The 15,728-nt window shown below is 35.4% G+C and overlaps 1 protein-coding gene across 1 annotated transcript; it reads right to left on the bottom strand.

The window, feature by feature from the left end:
- Positions 1 to 716: 716 nt before the first annotated feature.
- Positions 717 to 12,338, bottom strand: LOC131146604 (protein DJ-1 homolog B). The gene is made up of 8 exons (XM_058096295.1): positions 12,139 to 12,338; positions 11,827 to 12,027; positions 10,294 to 10,443; positions 9,969 to 10,151; positions 7,832 to 7,912; positions 1,579 to 1,779; positions 1,327 to 1,467; positions 717 to 1,073 (listed from the first exon to the last, which is right to left on the bottom strand). The coding sequence occupies exons 1-8, from the start codon at positions 12,268 to 12,270 to the stop codon at positions 867 to 869; spliced, it is 1,296 nt and encodes a 431-aa protein (XP_057952278.1). The 5' UTR covers positions 12,271 to 12,338; the 3' UTR covers positions 717 to 866.
- Positions 12,339 to 15,728: the final 3,390 nt, after the last annotated feature.

Here is a 15,728-nt window from a genome sequence, read left to right as displayed (position 1 = left end):
ATGCACCTGAATCCATCAAAGCAGTCTGCCACCCATGCATGAGAAAAAAAATATTTAATTTATCTCTTTTTTAGAAAAAGAACAGCTAGAAGGAAAATAAAGTAATCATTTAAATACACTTAATCACACGAACTCATTTTTTTTCTCGCCAAATCTCAGAGGAAGATTTCAAAAGAGTCTCCTTTCATTTCTGCTGCTCGAATCATTCAATCCAAAGTCCAAACACAGCGTATGCCTTCAATCAACTTTCACACAATCCTAAATTTAAATATTTCAAGAGTTTTGGGGGTAACTTTTGGGCAGTCTTAAAAGGGATTCATTCCTCATAATAAGATGGTGAGATCAATAGGAGCTCCTTGAAAGAGAAGTTCCTATACAGGTGTGGCCTGGTAATTACAAAGACAAGTACATAATAAAAAACCAAATTAATAAACAAAAATATAGTTTTGCACATCATTAAATTTAATCTTTTTAATCTATAATCATATTAAAAAATAACTTTTTAATTTTGCAATAACAGCTGATATAAAGAGAAAATATCCTCGACCGAAACTTAGTACTGTAACTGAGTAGTGGGGCGTGAAGCTCCCAGTTTTCGGACTGACCTAAAGCCCCCATTTGATGCTACAACTACAAAAAACACTGAAGCCGTACCCATACCAGTGGACATCTCATATCTCTTCATTTTTTTCTTTTTTTTAAGGAAAGCAAATAAGTAGACATCTCAACCCTTTTATTTATTACACACACCTGCACATAGCCGCAAACCTGAACTTACATATTCAAATATGCATTCAGATTTTCGTTGCCCTTCCCCCTATAGTTTTAGGTTCTATTTTATGTTCCATAGTCATTTGTACAAGGTACTATGGGCGTGTAAAAAGCATGGTCTTTGCAAGCTCTAGTGCTTTCTTCCGTTCGAACAGCTTCTCCACAATTGCCAACGAGAACTCCATGGAAGTCCCGGGCCCTCTGCTGGTGATCAGGTTGCCATCGACCACCACTCTGTTCTCAATTTCACTCTGATCCGACAGCTTGCTGCCCATTGCGGGAAATGCGGTTGCTTTCTTACCCTGGATACAGAACAGAACACACCTTTCAACTGAAGGGGGAAATAACTTGCACTTCGAGAATCATTTGATGATATTTGGAAATTATACAAAAATAAAAAAATCAGAAAGTTACGAACTTGAGTAATAATTCGTACAAGAAGTTCTCAAATGAATAGAGGCAATGCAGTTTACTAGGCAGCAGAAGCACAAGTCAGATGTTTATTTGCAATGTTAAATGAGAAGTTTCCCAGAAAAAGATTTCAAGCAATCATACCTTGAGTAATCCATGAGGTTCCAAGACCAAAGCCGGGGATGCACATATTGCTCCATAAGGCCTTTTTGATTCTGCCTGCTGCTTCAGCAGATTTACCAACTTTTCTGAGTTTGCAAATGCTTGGGCACCACCAAGGCCACCCTGCAAATATGAAGATGCTATTAAGCAATTACATTCATATATTTAATTTAGGATCAGTATTAAACAATTTAGATGGGAATAACTACTCAAGAGAATCAAAACCCTACTTACTGGCAAGACAATAAGGTCATATGAACATTTAACAGCTTCATTAAGGAGCATATCTGCCACTAATTTCACTTTTCGAGAAGCAATGACTTCTAATTTATCTTCAACAGAGGCCACCACAACATTTGCTTTTGCTCGTCGCAGGACATCAATGATTATAACAGCTTCCATTTCTTCTGTGCCATTGGCAATAGGCACAAGAATCTGGAAAGGAGAAGTCAAAAATATCCATAATACAGGGGATATTTACAAGGAAAAATATGGAGAATTAGTAGGTAATAATACTTATTATGGAACCGAATATAACAGAAAATATCATGTTTAAGCAAATTGTAAACAATGTGCAGAATATAGAATGCAATTCTAGAATAAGTAATAACATCAATTATATTAATCACCATATATGCATATCGTCCTCAGTTTCGAAGTGGTCTCAGGCTTAAAGGTGAACTTAGGCAAAAGTCAAATTGTTCCAGTGGGGACTTGTGATGGCAGGCCTTCGCTAGTGCGTCTATTAGGCTGTAAGCTTGGAACTTCTCCAATTACTATCCAATTCATTGCCAATTGCCACTTGCCACAACAAAATTCTCAGTTCCCAACTTCCCACATAACACAATTAAAACTCAATATTTAAACCATCCAAAAATCCAATTCATGAGACAACCAATTAACCATTTAAACTTGTTTAAGTTTTAAAAACTAGCAACCAACCAACAAATTAAAAGCCTAAAACTATCAAGCTAGGTCGTCAATATCCGTACAATCTAAGCCATATGCATCAAGATCATCATCAATGTCTTCATCTAGTTCATCATCAACATCATCATAGATGTCGTGGGCATCATCATCAAATGTACTAGATGCTTCATTTCTTGAATCAGTCGTGGGTTTATCAAATTCATTGTCATTATCATCAACTCCATGAATTTGTATTTCATCTTTGTTTTCTATCCCAACATCAATATTTGAACCACCTATTCAAAACAATGAACAAATGAAGACAAATTTATGAGTTTATAATTTTTATATGTCAAATGAGGTTTTGCTTTAAAATATATATATATATATATATATATATTTACACAAAGTTTTCTAACTCACATGCTTCTTATAGAGTCCTTGTAATGAATTCTCCATCATCCCAAGATTTATTACTAGTGTAGAAAAATCTAGCAATTTGGTGACAAACTTTATCCCGATCTCCTTTCTTGAAAATTTGATTTAGTGTTGCTTGATTGCTGGATTTGGAGGAAAAGCCATCCATTTTACTTTTACCTCTTTTAGTTACTAGCTGCACCTCCTCACAAGAGTCATCATCTAAACTATGAATAGATTTTTTTCTCCTTTGAGATTCATGGGATTGGGCTTGCAAAATCTCAATGAATTTTCACCTCACATCCTCTGGAACTTTGCTGCAAGGTTCAACATTTTGGCTAGTTCCAGCAAGATGGTGTTTTGACCTATATATACCACCAGATCGAATGACTCCAAAATACCGACATTTCACCTTCTTTGTATCATTATTCACTTCAATACCATGCTCCCACCCAACATCAAACCTATTGCCAGAACTATTTTTCTTTTGACGCTTCCCTGATCCACCAGCACCACTAGACATGATAGTGACAGGTGCTTACACAGCTTAGGTAGTATTAGTAAGCAGTAAGCAGTAAGCAGTAAGCAGTAAGCAGTAAGCAGCAGAGCACACAATATTATAAATCTGTATTCTGTAAGCAGTAAGCACTAAGCAGTAAGTACAGATGCAACCTGCAAGTCTACAACACTAGTCACTTAGAAGTTAGAACTTAGAAGTTTGAATAACCCAAGTTGTCAAGTTCACAAACAAATAACCAAATCAATCATCAATCAAAAAGATAAAATTTCAAGGAAGTTAAATGCTTAAATAACTAAAAGAGATTGCTGATTCTTTCTTGAAGAAATAACTGAACAGAAACTCAGCAAAAAGAAGAGGAAGACGGAGAAAAACAGAGCTCAGTAAACAAAGCTGGCTGTAGCTCACTGCTGAGTGTTGATTCTGCTAAGTGAATTTCTTTTCAAGGCTCAAGCATACCTAAAAATTGGTTGAAGACTGAAGTGTGCTAACTATGCTGGCTGCTGAGGTGTTCAATAGAGAGAAGAGGACAAAAGAAAGGAGTCGAACACCAAAGAATAATCAGAACTGAGTGCCGACAGAAGAGTCGACTGTGGAGAGTGCTGAACTGCAGATCAAACACGAACAGGACTGTTACAGGAGTACTCGACTAGACTAGAGGAGAGTCGGAGAGAGACGAGAGTGTTCAATGGCTTCACTGAATCGCTGGTTGATGCCTTGCTAGTTGCTGCTGATCGATTGAACACCAAAGCTGTCGAACAACTCGAACAGAGCAGCCGGGAGCTATTTTGCCCTAGATTGCAAGATTTTGGACTTAATGTTAAAACTTTGGGCCCTCTGGTACAGTAAAAACACATACTGGGCCTTACAATCCAAGCCCAAAGAGGGAAAAGACCCAATCCAGGTAGCACTGTAGGATCATAATGATGATTCCACCGACTCAGCTACGATTCTGCCACGATTCTACTGCAATGTGATTTTCCTTGGGAGTTGGATCGTGAGGGTGAATTTGAATTGTAGAATCATATGATTCTATGACTCTAAGTCATGATTTTAACAACCATGATTCTCACTACCTCCTCGTGTATTCAGGTGCATGTGCTTTGTTCATCAGCTAACTCCCAAGACGGATAAATTGGATCCTTGTGCTATAAAGTGCGTCTTTCTATGCTAATCATGCACTCAAAAGGGATATCATTGTTATAGTCCTACTCCGCATCACTTCCTTGTTTCTGCGAATGTTAGCTTCTTCGAATCTACACCATACTACACTTTGTCCTTAAGTGCATCTGATCTCAATAAGTATCCTCTGCCTATCTTCCAAATTCTAGTTTGTTGTCTTCGCCCAATCATCCATTTGTCTCCATGTAGTTTAGTCCTCTCATCATCTCGATCATCCTAATTTGTAAGTATATTCACAACAGCAGCTCCAAGGAAGAGGGCCCCCTCTAGCTTTTATTACCATGCCTTTAGGTTCCTCGTTTGATGATCATATTTCCCATGATGTTGACCCTCCCATTGCTGTCTAGAAAAGTGCAGAGACATGTACACAACATGTGGTTGATCGCCCTAAACGCACAACCACGATGTGGTTGGTTGTCACTACATATGTACTGCAGAAGTCAACCCTAATGGTTCAATTGCTCATGTGAAGGCGCATCTTGTTGCTGAGTAGTATACTCAGGTGTATGGTTTGGATTATTTCAAGACTTTTTCTCCAGTTGCCAAACTTATATTAGTACATTTGTTCATCTCCTTGGTCACCACTTATATTGCCCTCCGCATCAATTAGACATGAAAAATGCCTTCTTGCATGGTGATCTTGAGTAGTAGGAGGTCTATATGGAGCAACTACCTTGGTTTGTTGTTCAGGGGGAAGTCAAGCTTAGCATGTTGGCTCAAGAAGACATTATATGGTTTAAAACAATCTTTCAAAGCATGATTTAGTCGATTCAATGTTATAGCACATGAGTTTGGCCTTCAACATTGTGCAATGGACCACTTAGTATTTTATCGTCATACTTCATCGAATAGTATACTTCTTATTGTGTATATAGATGATCTGTAATTATAGGTGATGATGATGATAAAGGTATTTAGAACCTAAAATATTTTCTACAAACTAAGTTTCAAACCAAAGATTTGGGATCATTGAAATATTTCTTGGGTATAGAAGCATCCAAATCTCGTATAGAAATTGTTTTGTCATGGCGGAAGTATATTGTTGATCTTTTAGATTAGACTGGGTTGTGAGATCCAAACCGATTGATGGCATGGGTCCTAACAGCAAGTTAGTGTCAAATGTGGGTGATTTGTTGCCTAATCCTAAACAATACCGGAAACTTGTTGGAAAGAATGACATCACAATCACTCAGCTAGACATATCTTTCACAACAAGTGTTGTGAGTCAATTTCTAGATTCTCCCAACAAGTCATTGGAACGCAATAATTCGCATATTGAGATATCTCAAAGGTGCACCTAGGAGAGGTCTCTTATATCGAGATTAGAATCACACTTATATCCACGGATATATAGATGTAGATTGGGTCAGATCCCTAGAAATCTGGTTTCCTGTAAGCGCAAGAAACAAATTGTAGTGGTCAGGTCAAATGCTAAGTCAGAGTATACGGCCATGGCTCACACTACATGTGAGCTTGTTTGGCTAGAAAACATGTTGGAAGGAGCTTTCCACATTCTCAATTTATGGAGTTGATGTGTAATAATCAAGTTGCTCTTCATATTGCCTCCAACCCAATCTACCATGAGCAAACGAAACACATTGAAGTTGATTGTCACTGTTCCAGATAAACTTGTGCAAAAGCTCACTACCACCACATACATGAAGTCCAACTCACTAATTTGTTTACCAAAGTTTTGACAGGTGCTCATGTTAAATTTATTTGCAACAAGCTAGGAGCATACAATATCTATGCTCCAGATCGAGGCGAAGCGTTGATAGTTATTTTAGTCATTTAGCATTTTTAGTGTGTTAGCATGCTAATAAGTGAGAGTTAGTAAGGGCATTACGGTCATTAAAATGTATTTGATATGTATTATAGAGCAAGGGAGGTATCATTGTGTTAGGTAATTCATTTAACCAAAAATCACAACTACAATTACCTATGCTTCATCCTCATTCTAAATTGAGCGTCACAGCAGACCCCTCCCAAGCTCTTGTTCAGTTGCAAGAGATAGCCAACAGTCTCTGGACACAAATTGAGTCTTAATTTTTGGGGTCAACAAGTAATGTGTTTAACTAATACATTACATCTACAGCTAAAAAAACACAACTGCTACAGATTGCTGGACCCAACCAGATCCACTGTGGCACTGCCAACTCCAAGCTGATGCATATCCTACTGCATAATCTCACACCTAATCTGCTAGATCTCAAAAACTGATACATCCAACAACAAATTCAAAGATATTGATTATCTGCTCAATCACAGAAACTGATGCTACTCTATTGCTTCATGGTTCTCGGGTTTTATATATTTGTTTGACATACTGACACAGACACATTCAGCTACTGTTAAACTTGAGAATATTATCAGACCAGTATTAAAGGATAATGTATTCGTACAAAACAAAACTAAAACATCAGGCAATAACATGAGCCAATGTAACCCTTAAAATATGGCTAATGCATTTACCAACGTGGGCAATGAAACATTTGTGCAATTCGACAACCAATCACATTAAACCCTCAATTTAAAGGAATTAAACAGGAACTTGGAATATAAAAACGGCCTGCACTCCTTTTAGCACAATCTTCATTCTCTTACTCTTTTTGTACCATACAACATCCTGGTAGAAATGAAAAGAACTGAAGTTGCATCCAAAGCAGCATAAAAACAGGAGAAAAGATTGCAACCAAATTTCAGTGTTGAATAATACCGCTCCCCCACCATGTTGACTTGAATCACTTCATTAGTAAAAAACAAACTACCACCATCCTCAGAGACTAGAAATATATAGAAACTAATGCCGAGGAAAGGAGGAAAGAGGCAGAGAACACCAAATTTGAAAGCAAACAATGTGCATGTATGGAATGGAATGCAATGACGCATGCATAAATTCAATAGTGACAAACAAACTACCACCATCCTCAGAGACTAGAAATATATAGAAACTAATGCCAAGGAAAGGAGGAAAGAGGCAGAGAATGCCACCTTCGAAAGCAAACAATGTGCATGTATGGAATGGAATGCAATGACGCATGCATAAATTCAATAGTGACTAGGAGCAGGAAATCATTGGATAAAGATGAATGACCTACACAACGTGGGAAATCATTCATGCAATATATGACTTTGAAAGGACTTCAGCAATACAAACAGTAACAACAAAAGAAAAAGAAGCAAGGGTGCAAGCATATATTTGGAAAGAGGGACCAGAATCAAGGAAAAGAAAGCTAAGATAGATTATGCAATAATGAGAGATGCAAGGCAAACACAGAACACACATATCATTGTACTATAATACAGTTTACTTGAGCTTAACTCTAGCCGCCGTAGTTCTTAAACAAGAAATTTATCATCATGCATGTGTGTGTGTATGATAGAGAGAGAAAGGGAGGCACCTTGTGTTATCAACTGAGACAGACATGGAAAATATGAAATGAAGCTAATTTAAAATCTCACCTGTGGGGAATTATCAAAAGTCCACTTCAATGGATTCAGCTCTGCCACGGTATATTCATCTCCATGGTTAGAACGCATTACCTGAATTCAAAATTATATTACACATAACCAGGGGTGGGGGGCTGGAAAAATCCAACCAAAAACAGAGAAAAATGAAAACTAAAAAGAACAAATAAACCAGCGCAATCTAGCAACCAAAAATACCGCCAGTCGCACAAAATATCTAAAAAGCTCACTCCCTTAAAATTCCTATGACCCACACACCAAAGAGAAGCCAAATAATGTATCTTCTCCCAAACCAGAAATACGATGACATTTTCCCTCAAAAATACACGCATTACGCTCCATCCACAGCCCCCAAAATATTGCAAAGAAAGAACATTTCCAGAGTGCTGCCACTTCCTTTTTGCTTCCAAAACCAACAAAAGGTGTTTGCCAGAAAGTTCTCCACTGTCTCTGAACTCACCCAACATTCACCTAAAACCAAATAGCTTATTCCATACCCTCTACAATGTGAAAAAAGATATAACATTGTATAAGCACGATTGAATACAAGATATGTAAACAGAGAAAAGGCATATGCAAATGTGCTAATGTTTGGCAACTGGCATATGATCAGTCACTGTTTTATGCTAAAAATGTCCATCAATGGCCAAACAGTTATGACTTCTGATCTAAAGATGACAAATATTAAGTTATGATATAATACGTATGAGAGCACAGTTTTTTGTATTCTTTTAATAAAAAAAAGAAACTTCTGGGACACACAGGAAATCTCATCCTAAGGAACATAGGTGCATGAAACAAACAAAGTCAAAAAAACAACCAGACCTACAGTAACATACTAAGGCATAGCAATCCACCGCAATGATCTCTAAGTGGCAGCTTTATCAACCAAGATGTTCAACTCTGAACTTCTGGATCTTTAAATTCAAGACATAAACATTGCCCAACCCCTAATGAAGCTGAAAATCTCTCAATGCATGAGTGATTCTGACTTCTGAGTCAGGGAGTTGTAGGTAAGCCCCAAAAACCACAGTTGAGGAATCACACTTTACCATAGCCAACTTCGTACCCAGAGTCACCCTCATCCCTGATTAAATGAACAAAAATCTCAACAATGCAGGAGATTAAAAGCACTAACACAGTCAGCTTTCAGAAAGCAACATATTAATTAGAAGAGACAATGCTCTTAATTTGCCTTGTAACCTGGGCAACCTACATAGTCCCTTCTATAACAATAGTTGTAATTTACAGAGTCTAGTTTAGAAGTACTCTTCCACGAATGATCATAAAAATCTCTGAAAACTATGGTAAGCATCTGCAAATTTTCATAACTAATTAACAATCATCCTTCTTTTGGGATAGAAAGCAAAATATTTTTGTTAATAGAGCGTCATTAGGGTCACATACAGTATAAAGTTTGGAGGAGATATTCAAACCGAATCATACAAAAGAAAATAAACAAGTTGTGCAGAAATAGAAACAGACAGTAACCCAAATAAGCATGCTATTTCCAAGAGTATTCTAAAGTTGGTCTTCTCCTATGGACAGATAAACAACATCTACATTAAGAGATCTAACGAACAATGAAATAAATTCTAGAACGAAGACGCATCACAAATCTCATTGAACCCTTAAATTCTAACTTCTAAGGGCATACATATAACTTAGTCACTCAATTGATCGCAGTGGAAGTATCTCTTTCAGAGAGTACAATTTACATAGTTTTCTTCCTCAGCATCCCAAGTTCCCAACCAAGCAATGTGGAACCCCTGCTCATCAATCATCATTAATAGCCCTTAAGAACCATGGTGCTTCACGCAAGTGATTCTACCCATATAATCCCCCATAACCTACTCAGTCATTCTTTCAACATACTTGAGACATTTGGCACCCCATTACATCGTTAAAAATATACCCTTTGCCCCTTGTAAAGGCCAATACTTGCTTTACGACAGCCCATTATTCCAACTTCATTTTTGCAATGTCCTAAACTGAATGTATCACACCATGAACATATTTGTGCAGTTTTAAATGTCCCTTGAAAATTCACATCATAAACATATCGATCTTTCTCATATCACAAGTATAATTAACCAAATTAAACAAAGTAAGAAAGAGTAAAAGTAAACACCAGTGGTCCAGAAACTTCATCTGCTTTCTCTTTCCCATACAACTGCTTGACCAGTGCAACTGCGAACTCCATGGCAGTGCCAGGTCCACGACTTGTCACAACTTTACCATCTAGCTGGACTCTTGATTCAACTGCTGTCGCCGATGATGATAATTGCTCCATAAATGATGGGTAACAAGTTGCCTGTCAAAAACCAAACCCAAAAATACAATAAAATCTTATCATCATGGCTGTCATCTTTGTCAACAGCATCAAAATCATAATGGCATATGATCTAATCCCTAAAGATGAGATGATAACAAGTATGAATCCAGTGAGTTCTTACCTTCAAACCCTTCAGCAAACCCCATGATCCAAGTGCCACAGCCGGAGCTGCACATATTGCTGCATAAAGCCGCCCATCTGTAGCTTGCTTCTTCACCATACTCTCCAAAACTCCAGAGTCTCTAAGAGTAGCAGCACCTGGCATTCCTCCCTAAATGCCGACACCAAAAATCTTAAAATACACAATCCCAATTAACAGAATTCAACAAACAAACACAAATAACAAGCAGATAAAAAAAGATAACTGTACTTATCAAGAAAATAAAAAATCTAAAGACCTAAAGTACATGCAGGAAAGATAAGAAATGCATCAGAACAGCTTGCATTTGCTGCAGGACCCCTGTGCGCCCCTGCGGGGGATTTTAGAATAGCACAAGTAAAATGCTGTTTGGTCCATGGGATCTAAGAAGCCCTCCAACATTGTAATTTCCAGGAATCTTGATATCCAGAAGATAGGATTCCTAAATTTTGGTTTACAATCATATTGTTGATAGACTCCTAGGAATGCAGCATTTCATGTTTGGTTTATTCGTGGGAATAACAACCATATATGTTTTTCAAAATTATCCACAAGTTCAACAAGTGATGTTTCACAAAATAAAAATGCTAGTACATGTATTTTTTACACAAAATTCAACAATAAACAACTAATTAAAAAATTACTTAACTCATTAAAAACACAATCAGAAACAACAATGAAATTAGAGGAAGATGATGAGGTGGTAGTAGTACTGGACAGGAGGGAGAAGGCAAAGCACTGTTGACATTGGGAATGAAATAGATCATAACATGTGAGGCTATTTTAGAATTTTTAAAACATTATGGGGAATTTTTTTGTTGGCTCATTCTGTCTCTTGGCGATTCATCCATGCTGGCCAACTACACACCTAGTTAAATGGGAATGGGATGCTAGCCTGTGAAGAGCATAATGGGACTCTGGGAACAGGAATTTCGATTGTAAAGTGTGAACCAAATGTAAGAATATCCACAAATTAATGAAGATTCCCAGGAATCACTAGTTGCTTCAGCGAACCAAAACCAAAATGCTAGCTAAATTTTCGTACAGTAACGTTTCTTCATCAGCACAATTCAACAATTCTCATAGACTAACGTAATCTTAGAGCCAAGACGTGGAATTTCCAGGTAGAGAAATGTAATCAACAGGGCGCTCGGCAGAGTTCGAAATTAACGCACCAGATACGAGACAATTAAAGAACCAAAATTCATCTTTGAAAATAGCTAGTCAATCAAATCAATTCTAAAGAATCATCGAACAGTTGTAGCTTGCAACAGAAACTGATCAAAAAAGACAAACGTAACACAAACGCTGCGAAATGAAATATATATGAGGAAAAAAAAAAAAAGGCATTCGTCGAAATAAAAATTAGGATATCGGCAAAGAATATCACCGCAGACAAGCAAAGAATATTTCGAAAACGAAGGCGCTAATCCACCAACATATTTCATCAATAATCCACAAACAATCAGAACAGAAACCCCAAGTAGCATAATATGCACGCGCACAGGAACATACAGGAAGAGTGATGAGATCAAAGACGCGATCACCACAGCTCGAAATGAGCTCGTCCGCAACAATCTTCACACCATGGCAAGCATCCACCTGCAGCTGCTTCTCCACAGAAGCCACAGTGACATCGGCGCCAGCTCTCCGCAGCACATCGATGACAATCACCGCCTCCAAGGGCTCCGTGCCGTTCGCAACGGGAACCAAAACCTAACAACCACAACCAGCTCATTCAAGAGCTGCTCATCCGAGTCGGCGAGCAAGCCGGAAGATTCTAGAAGACATTCGGAGAAGAAGCCAAGAGGTAAGAAAGACGCTTACCTTTCCAGAAGGAGCGGACGCCATGGCGGAGACAGAGAAGTGAGTCCTGAGAGCAGTGAGTCGGCGAGTGAGGGCTTTATACGGAGAGGGGAGAAAGAGAGAGGAGAGAGGGGTGACGTGCCTCAGTGCCATTGGCTGATGGGATGGGCCTCTGGTGAGAGTGCGTGAGCTTCTCGAGCCTTCGCGGTTTGGGTATGGAGGAAAATGGCTCGTCTGCGTGAGGACTTATCCCACTAGTATCCGCCGTCCAATCAGAGATTGCCATGTCAGGATTGAACTGACCCATTTTAACCGAATTTTGACGTAAAATGAGTAAATATAATAATTTTTTAAAATGTCACGTGTTTAGATTTAATCGTGCCTCCTTAAATTAAAATGGTAATTTAGGCAACAAAAAAAAAAAAATCTGAGGATATAAATCGACCCAGCTTGCCAATGGAATTAGAGATTCTATCGGGAACCGGAAAGCTTGTGAAGATGTTTAAATTGTGTTAAATTTGGTTATAAAATGGAGTCAAATTTGTGCAAATTCACATAAGGATGGAGAATTTTGAAAGGTATATTAAAATCTAAGCCATACTTTATACGATCGTGCAAAAAGCAAATAGGAAATGATTTTAAAACTTATTCTTTGTTAGATCATGGGGCTTACGAGATTTTTTAAAGCATATTTTTCTTAATTTATATTCTCTGTCCTCACAATAAGGAGATAATGTAAGCAATATTTTTAATGTTTCAAATGAGTAGTATTACTAAAATCTGGTGTTTCGTAAAAAACTTAAAGGTGAAAATTGTTTTAATCTTAGATTTGTTGAATTAGATTTATATCTTTCAAATGTAAAGAATAGATCGAAGAGGACTCTTATTTCTAGTCTTTATTTGGAGGAGGACTTTTCTCTATTAAGAGCCTTTACAATTAGATCATTATTGACAATATCATAAATTCAATGGAAGTTTGTTGTAATTTGTCCTAGAGCCTATACTAAAATCTCCATTTTTTCTCTAATTAGTTTCTAAAAACAAAATTCTTACTAATGATAACTTGTAGAAAAGGGATTTGATTCTAGTTTCAATGCATGTCCTTTGCAAAAACGACAATGAATCTGTGGACCATTTTTGATGTGTTTTGAATTCAGCAAATAAATATAGAATTCTTTTTTGCAACTATTTTTTAATCTTATTTGGATTATGGTATAGAAGTTCATAACTCAACTTTTCTTAAAGTTATAAGGCAACTTCATAAGGCTCAAGAAATTACATTTTTAGTTATCATAACTATGAAAGTCTAGAAGGAGAGAAATTGTATTTAAAATGAAGTTTGTTTCTTGGACTCATATGGTCACAAGAAAGATACTAAGTAATTTATTTCAATAGAACTGATTTTTACATGGGTTTGTAATTTGATCAATCTTTGTGTCTTTTGATACTTTCAAGCAGGTCACTTTAGGCTTTTTGAACAAAATTCCCAATAAAAAACAAAAACAGTCTCCTTTACATGTACTAGATTGAGAAAGCAAATCTTAAACTTAATTTTGTAATTTCTAAAATAAACTTTTTAAATTTTTTAATGAAAAATAATTAATTGAAATTGTTATAAATTGCATTCCTTTCAAAAAACAGTTGTTAACAAAAATTTAACTTTAAGTATTTGGCAAAAAAATATAAATACGTTAAAATATCTTAAAAGATGAAAATAAATATATTTTTTAAAATATATATAATTAACACATTAATAATTTTGCAATATTTGACAATTTTGAAATACTAAAAAAAAAACTAAGTTATAGTTTTTAAAAATTTTAAATTTGTGCCTATTAAAAAATTTTGAAAGTTTTTTTATTAAATACATTATGTCTAACTTTTACTTTTTAAATCTAAAATTCAAATAAGGGAGACAAATTCGCTCTGAATTGTCGTATTTGTCAAAAAAAGAATCTCCACTAAAATTTAAAAACTTTGACAAGACATCGTCTTCTAGAATACTTATTTTTTTACCTTCACTAGTCTAATGTATTGAAGTTTGTCTTCAAGATAAGAGGTATTTTTTAACGTTTAAAGTTTTAAAAATGTTGCACTAATCTCCTAAATATTACTTTTTTATTTACCCAATACTTTGTGTATATTTTGTTTAGGTGATAAGTATAACACTACTCATAAAAATTTATTAAATTACCATTTTGTATGTTTGACCAAATATCCCTTGAAAATTGTTCATAAAAGTAATTATTATCAAAACGCATCCTCTTTATAAAAGATCTCCTAAAATGCATCTTAATGGTCAAAGTTTAAGACTTACATCCAATACCTCTGGAGGTCTTGGATTTGAATTCTCGGAGGGGTGGAAAGGAATATGGGATGGAAAATGTGTTGTCTCTTATTGTGTAGTCCTGACTCAATACAAGTTTTCAATTGATTCAAATATATATATCTATCTTTATAAAAAGGATAAGTCAATTGTCAATCCACTAACACTAGTTTCTTGTAAAAAAAAATAAGCCGATGTAACATATGATTTACAGGGCAAGTGATGTTATCTATGTTAATTGCAAAATCAAAACGTTAATGTAACATATGTTTCTGATGATATTTTATGATCTGTTTGGTTGCGCAAATATCATTTATTTTTCACTTTTGATTTCCAGATAATAACATAAAGCCAACCAATTTTTCAACTTAAACTATGTTTTGTATAAAAATATTGGCAAACAACCTAAAGTTTTAGCATTATTTGTTTGTGTTAAATAGTTTTGTTCTCTATTTCCAATTTCTAAAAAAAAAACTACAAAAAAATCACCTTATTTTCTAATTTACTAAATTTGAATAGGAAATCTGGTTTAGAAACCATTTTTTCATTGTTTCCAAGATTTCAAATTCCTCATATAATTTTTAAAAAATTAAAAAATAGTGTTTTAATTTTGCAATTATTTTGAAATCTAAAAATGAAAAATAAAATTATTTTCATATCTAAAGAAACTCTTTATTTTTTACATTTTAATAAAATTTTTTGAAAACATAGAAATAAGTTGCCATTTTTATAATTATTTACAAAATATAAAATATAAAATAAAAACTATTTTCCACAACTAAACATGTCCTTAGGCTTAGTTTGTCTCTCTTGTGGTTTTTTAAAATAAAATAAAAACCTTTTAGGAGAAAAATACTGATGAAAATAATCTTATTGACATTGTTTTAAAAATATTTCACCCCATTATGAAAAAGGAGCCATTAGAAAGAAAAAAATTAGTCTTGAGTGTTTGGTGTAAACACCCCATTTTTTGCGGGCCAAATATAATGGAAGAAAATTATTATTATTATTATTATTATTATTATTATTATTATTATATTGTGCATACAACAATAAAAAAACAAAAAAAAAAAGAGAAATGCGTCATAAAAATAAAAACAAAAACATCATAAAAATACAAAAAAAAAAATTTAAATACAGCAAAATTAAATGAAGTGTCTTGGGACTTTGTCGGTTCTTGCACACTTGCATGTCTGCACAAGAGACAAAAAAAAAATAACAGTTAGGAAAATCAGCAATAAATGAAATTGTTGGCTGATAGAAAATTAATGAGCCGATGAAAATT

The sequence above is a fragment of the Malania oleifera genome, chromosome 1 (genome assembly GCF_029873635.1).
Source record: "Malania oleifera isolate guangnan ecotype guangnan chromosome 1, ASM2987363v1, whole genome shotgun sequence".
Taxonomy (NCBI): Eukaryota; Viridiplantae; Streptophyta; class Magnoliopsida; order Santalales; family Ximeniaceae; genus Malania; species Malania oleifera.
This window is presented reverse-complemented; position numbering and strand designations above follow the sequence as displayed.

Bases quoted from the DNA above. Each gene is read 5' to 3' on its own strand.
- LOC131146604 (XM_058096295.1), bottom strand. From the start codon at position 12,270: ATGGCACTGAGGCACGTCACCCCTCTCTCCTCTCTCTTTCTCCCCTCT. The intron at 1,468-1,578 runs GTAAGTAGGGTT...TCATATTTGCAG, and splicing joins ATGACCTTATTGTCTTGCCA to GGTGGCCTTGGTGGTGCCCA. The intron at 1,074-1,326 runs GTATGATTGCTT...TTCTGTATCCAG, and splicing joins AACCTCATGGATTACTCAAG to GGTAAGAAAGCAACCGCATT.